General features: G+C 29.0%; 1 protein-coding gene across 1 annotated transcript; it reads right to left on the reverse strand.

The window, feature by feature from the left end:
* Window positions 1–1,420: 1,420 nt before the first annotated feature.
* Window positions 1,421–3,240, reverse strand: LOC137805875 (transcription factor MYB1-like). Its single transcript, XM_068605770.1, has 3 exons — window positions 3,049–3,240; window positions 2,814–2,943; window positions 1,421–2,243 (listed from the first exon to the last, which is right to left on the reverse strand). Exons 1-3 carry the CDS (start codon window positions 3,179–3,181, stop codon window positions 1,571–1,573), a joined length of 936 nt encoding a protein of 311 aa, XP_068461871.1. The 5' UTR covers window positions 3,182–3,240; the 3' UTR covers window positions 1,421–1,570.
* Window positions 3,241–6,269: the final 3,029 nt, after the last annotated feature.

The raw sequence follows: 6,269 nt of genomic DNA on the forward strand, positions 1-6,269 counted from the left end.
ATAATATTAATAATATTAATAATAATATTAATAATATTAATAATAATAATAATAATAATAATATTAATAATATTAATAACAATATTAATAATATTAATAACAATATTAATAATATTAATAAAACTATTAATAATATTTATAATAATATTAATAAAAATATTATTAATAATATTAGTAAATATTAATAATATGGATAATATTAATAATATGAATATAATATTAATAATATGAATATAATATTAATAATATGACTATAATATTAATAATATGAATATAATTTATATTATTATTATTATTAATATAATTATTAATAATAATAATATGTATAAATTATATTAATAATAATAAGTATAATAAAAATGATAATATGACCAAAGAACTTGTCTGGTAGTGGATCAGTTGTGTCAGGCTTTACATGAGGTTATGATGGATTTGGGAGAGGCGGATAGGTGGGTTTGGAAGGTAGGGGTTCTTCACGTTTTCAGTTAACTCTGCCTATATTCTTGTTAGGAGGGATCATGAGGTGAAATTTTCTCCAGTATTCAGTAAGTTATGAAGATGTAAAGTCGTACCTTCTGCTTTATTTACTGTTTGGAGGGTGTTGGAGAATAAGATTGCTACTAGGGTCAATTTGGAAAGGGCGATGGGTGTTGGTTGAAAGTTCTTTGTGTAGTCTGTGTGGGAAGGAGGAAGAGTTTTACCACCATTTGTTTTCCGATTGTAGTTTTGCTTGGCAGGTTTGGTGTTTTTGCTTTAAGTGGCTTGGAGTGTCGTTTGTGTCTCACATTGATCCTATGTCAAACTTTGCTCAGTTCAAGATGAACTTGTCTTCAAATTCGATTAATGACGTGTGGAGTACAATTTGGGTGGAGGTTGTGAGTGAAATCTAGAATCACAGGAATTCTATCATTTTCAATAAGGGTGTGGCGGATACGTCAGAAGTGTGTGCAATGGTGCAAGTAAAAGTTTGGTCTTGGATTTTTCTAAAATCTCGTTGTGCTTCGTTTTCCTTCTCTAGTTGGTGTTTAGAACCTTTGGAGTGTATGCACATGGTTTCTTGATGTATTTTATGTTTTTTAGTACGGTTAGTTATTGTATTTTTTGTATAAGGGTTGAACCATCCCTGAAGTGGTTCGTACTTATTTATTTGTTATTGGTGATAAAAAAAAAAGTTTTTAATGTGATAAATGTTCTATATGTAAAAGAAATTGTTTGGTAATTTGGTAATTTTCTTTGTTCTCAAATTACTTAAATTGCGGAGTGATAAACATGAGGAGATTCGGGTAGATGTATCCTTTTTCGACCATGCTAATCTCTTCGTTAAATAAAGTTTGTTAAATTTAGTTTTGATTCAAAATGTTATAGTATTATATACGGTGAAACAATTTAAATAGTATTCTAAAAAGAATTTTGAAAATAGTTACTAGAAAGTAATGACTTTGATTAGTATGATAATAGGAGCTTAATACATGGACCTCTTTATTTATTTCCTAACAGACACCAACCTGAAGTGGTGGATTTTATTGGGGAATGCATGTATTAGAAGAAATGGACAACTTTGAAGCCATTATTATGATTGTCCTACTCTTTCCTCGCTGGTCTCGAGGAACGAAATGAAAGAATGAAGGTTGTTTGAAGCATTGGTTTCGTCTGCAAAATTGCTTTGCTTCCAGTTCTTGAGAAGTTCATCAGAGCACACGGGATAAGGTTGGTCGGAACAAGGAGAGAATAACTGGTTGTCGTTGTTGTTGTTGTGAACAGCGTTGGTAGTACAGGTGAAGTTGTAGATATTGGAGAAATCGGAGTCCAGAAGATCAGACAAGCAGATATCCCCCACGTTGAAATCTGTGAGCATGTCTGTTGAGAGCTCTTTTTCTTCATTGGGAAACGACAGGAACCCATTGTTGTTCGTAGTGAGTTCCATTTGGTCACTTACTACAGCATCCACAATCCTTTCTTCTTCTTCTTCTTCATGTTCTTCTTCTTCCTCGGACTTGTTGGGCAGTTGCAGCATTGATGGGTGAGGGAAAAACACCTTAGTGCACTTGGTGGCTTTTGTACGGACGAGGTGGGAATCTTTAGGAAGAGACATTGGATTCTGTGTGCTGTTTTCATTGCTTGGTCTACGACAAGTGGTTGAGGTTTTGTGACCATCTTTCACCTTTTTACCTAAATTGGTGTTCCAATAATTCTTTATTTCATTGTCTGTTCGTCCTGGAAGCCTCCCTGCTATTAAAGACCATCTACACACAAAATCACACATTCAATCAACATCTTACTATTTATGTCCAACACCCTTCTCCTCAATCTCTCTCATATGTACCACAATAAAATGAAGCATCTTTATATGCAAACATCTTTTTCAGTGGACACCTTCTAAACATTTCATTTTTATCAGATCATATTCATTAACTATTACTTTCTCTCTCATCAACATTTTTGAGTTTCCTTCAAATATTTCCTTAAGAATAGTGATAATGTTGTACTGTCCAACCAGTTTTCTTATAAATCTCCCTATATTTTCTTTATTGTCTTAGTAAAACACATTGAAAATTAGTAGAAAGATGTGTGGAAGGATTTAGAATGAGAGTAGTGTTACTATGACACTCTCCCTAGACACACTTATTTTAATATATTTTATTTATTATAAACTGAAATTAATTGCAGGCTTTGAAAAAAATATACATTCTATATATATTAAAATTCTTTAATTTTGAATAATTTAAATTCATTAATGTAGGTAACCGATTTACCTAACATTATTGTAAGAAGGAAGAAGTTAAGGTAATAAATTAAGATAGGGAAATGGAGACCTGTTTCCCAGGAGTTTGTGGAGTCTGATAATGAGCTCTTCTTCATCTGAGGTTATATTGCCTCTCTTAATATCAGGTCTGAGATAATTGAGCCATCGAAGTCTGCAACTTTTCCCACATCTTTTCAAACCTGCATGCATGTAAGTATTCACTATTTAAAAACTAAATTATAGCATGAGGGAAAGAAGCAAAGATGAGATTTATGATTGTGTTGTGATTAAGGTAAAGAAGGAACCTGCTCTTTTGGGAAGGTTTCTCCATCTTCCTTCCCCATGGACCCTAATGTATTCTCTGAGGATTTTGTCTTCATGAGCTGTCCAAGCACCTCTATTCAAACCCTCCTTTGAACAACAAGGGCTTCTCCCCATCTTTCTCTCTTTCTCTTTCTCTCTCCTTGTGTGTGGTGCTCTTCTATCTAACTTTGAAATTTTGGCAGTGTGGATACTTATACAGCAATTACTTTATTATTATCTTTTTGGTGTGGTCCAACTTTTATATGATCTCAATCTTGCAACTGAGTAAGAAAGTAAGTGACAGAAGATTACACGTCATTCACGTTGCATATGTGCATTTGATCTCATTTGTCCTCTCAAAACGGACCAATCTTAGAATTTTGGACCAAATGATTCCTCCAAATCATTGATTGCATGCATGTATTTAACATATCCAGAGACTCTGCTACTCTTCTGAGATTACATAAAAATATAATAGACATTTCTCATAAATAATTAATTATTATTAAATTAAATATCATTTTAAAAGATTAAAAAAATTATTGGTATATAAAGTAGTTCTAATATTAATAAAAATTTATAAAGTAGTTTTTAAATTGACATTTAACCATTAATTATCAAAGTTTTAACTACTAATATTTTAGATTCTAAATGAGGCTCTAAAACACTAATTGAGATCAATTTAAAATATAAAATTTTAGTAGTTAAAATTTTGATAGCTAATTTAGATATCAATTTAAAAATTATTTTATAAATTATTATTAATAATAAAAATTATTTTATATATAAATGATTTTTAAGTCTATAAAATAGTATCTAATTTAGTTAATATTGTGACTAATTATTTTTTATCTCTAAATTTAGTTGTTATTTAATGAATTTCTTGTAGTATATATATATATATATATATATATATTTTAAATTAATTTTACTAAAATAGTTTTTTTTAATAAATGTATTTTTTATTTCACTTATTCAGTATGTAAGTGATTTATGTAAAGATAAATTGTGAATAAAATTGATAATACTTTATAAACTACAGAATAAATTATTTTTGAACAAATTAAAAAAATACTAAAATTACAAATAATTTGGGATGAAAAGTATTATCTATTATTGATTTTATTTAAGCATGTTAATTGTATTATATTATATTATATTATTATTAATCTTATATTTTTTTTAAGTGTTTTTTTATGCTTTTGAGTGAAGATGTCTATTAGCCTTATTTAGTTAAAGTTGTATATATCAAAGTAACTATACTTTTTTGCCAATAAAAATATAATAAATAATTATTTTACTATTGCTACATTTTAAACTTTTGATTAATTGTGCTCAATTTATAAAATTAAACAATACTAACTTAAAAAATGTTGATATGATTTGTGTCACTAATTATTAATTAGAACAGGATAATTTATTCTCTCATAAAATAATATTTTACTAGAAAAATAGAGTATTCTTTTAGACGATATTTTTTTTTATCAGCCAAGTGAGCCTCCATTATGTAATATGTTGATGTTATCTTTTTTCGTTATTAAGTTTGTTTATATTTAGATGCTTTTTTTTTTATCACTTTATATGGTTTAGTTTGGTCCTTCTCAGGTGTTTAGTAGGTCCATTTGTTTTTCTGTGTCCTGATTTTTATTGTTGAAACAGACAGGTTGGATTCTTAAGATAACTTTTGTAATAAGGTTAGAATATTCATAAAATAAGTACTCTCATTTATTTATTTTTTAATTGTCGATAAAAAAATAAAATGAATAAATAAGGATATTTAAAGGATATCTCAATCCTTTTACAAAAAATTTCTTCATATAAACTCCCAAGACTAAGAACGGTTAGATGAGTTTCCTCAAAACAAAATTTTTAATATCATGAAACTTATATAAAAAAACATTGTACTAACTTATAATTGTTTTTATTAAGGAATATATAAGTTATCATATGATATTATTAGTCCTTATATGTTTTTATTAAGGAATATATAAGTTATCATATGATATTATTAGTCGTTATATGACTTAATTTGTTATTAAGAAAATTATATATCAGTTATCATATGATATAATTAGTTATTATGTGACATAATTATTTGATTGAATAGACATAATTAGGTTTTATATTTTTGTTCAGTAGTTACAATTTCATTTGTATATATATATACTACACTCCTTCAATGAGAAATCATCCAATTTGAAACCAATCTTTTTATTCTTGACATGGTATCAGGACACGATCTTGGGGGTGCTCTTGATTATCAAAATTTTCATACTTTCTAAAAACACTCATATTGCCAACGCAGACAATTCGAAGGGTTCTAAATCAGATATCAAAACCATTGATCCCTCACACCCATTCTATATTCATCATTCAGATCAACCAGACCATGTCTTGGTTCCTATCAAATCAAATGGCATCAACTATCAACCCACAACAAACATGATAGAATCCCAAGAAGTATCTGATTCAACTTCATCTAGTGTAGCACAAGAATTCACCGCGGAGCAAATTCAAAATTTGGTTCAAGCAATCAATGCATTAAATCAAAATAATTTTGGTAATGCTAAATGTCGCAGGTTTGATTCCATCAACTGTTGTGTTGGTTAATTCTAGTAGCGCAAGTTCTTGGATTTTGGATATCGGCATCATGGATCACATTGTTTCCCACATGTCTCTTTTAACTGAACCCAAATATTCCAATATTACAAGTGTCAATTTACCGAATGGTGCTACGACACAAGTCACACACACTGGTACCATTTTTTTTAATCCCAAACTCACTTCAAAATGTCCTATGTGTCCCATCTTTTAACTTGAACTTGATTTCAGTCAGCAAACTCACAAAAGACCTAAATTGTTGCATTCTATTCTTTCTTGAATTTTGTATTTTGTATCACAGACACGCCTGCCTTTTCCCAAAAGCTCGATAACCACAAAATTTTCTTTTTCACTTTTACATTGTGATATCTGAGGTCCTCATAAAATTCCTACACACATTGGTTTTCATTACTTTCTTACAATTGTTGACGATTTTTCTCGTTGCACATGGATTTTTCTCATGCATCATAAATTAGAGACACAATTATTATTGACTAATTTCATACAATTCGTCAAAAATCAATTTCAAATAAATGCTCGAACAATAAGAGTGGATAATGGCACAAAATTTATTCTTCTTCGTAGTTTTCTTCAAAATAAAGGAATTGAGCTCCAAAATTCT

Source organism: Phaseolus vulgaris, chromosome 3 (genome assembly GCF_000499845.2).
Source record: "Phaseolus vulgaris cultivar G19833 chromosome 3, P. vulgaris v2.0, whole genome shotgun sequence".
Classification (NCBI taxonomy): domain Eukaryota; kingdom Viridiplantae; phylum Streptophyta; class Magnoliopsida; order Fabales; family Fabaceae; genus Phaseolus; species Phaseolus vulgaris.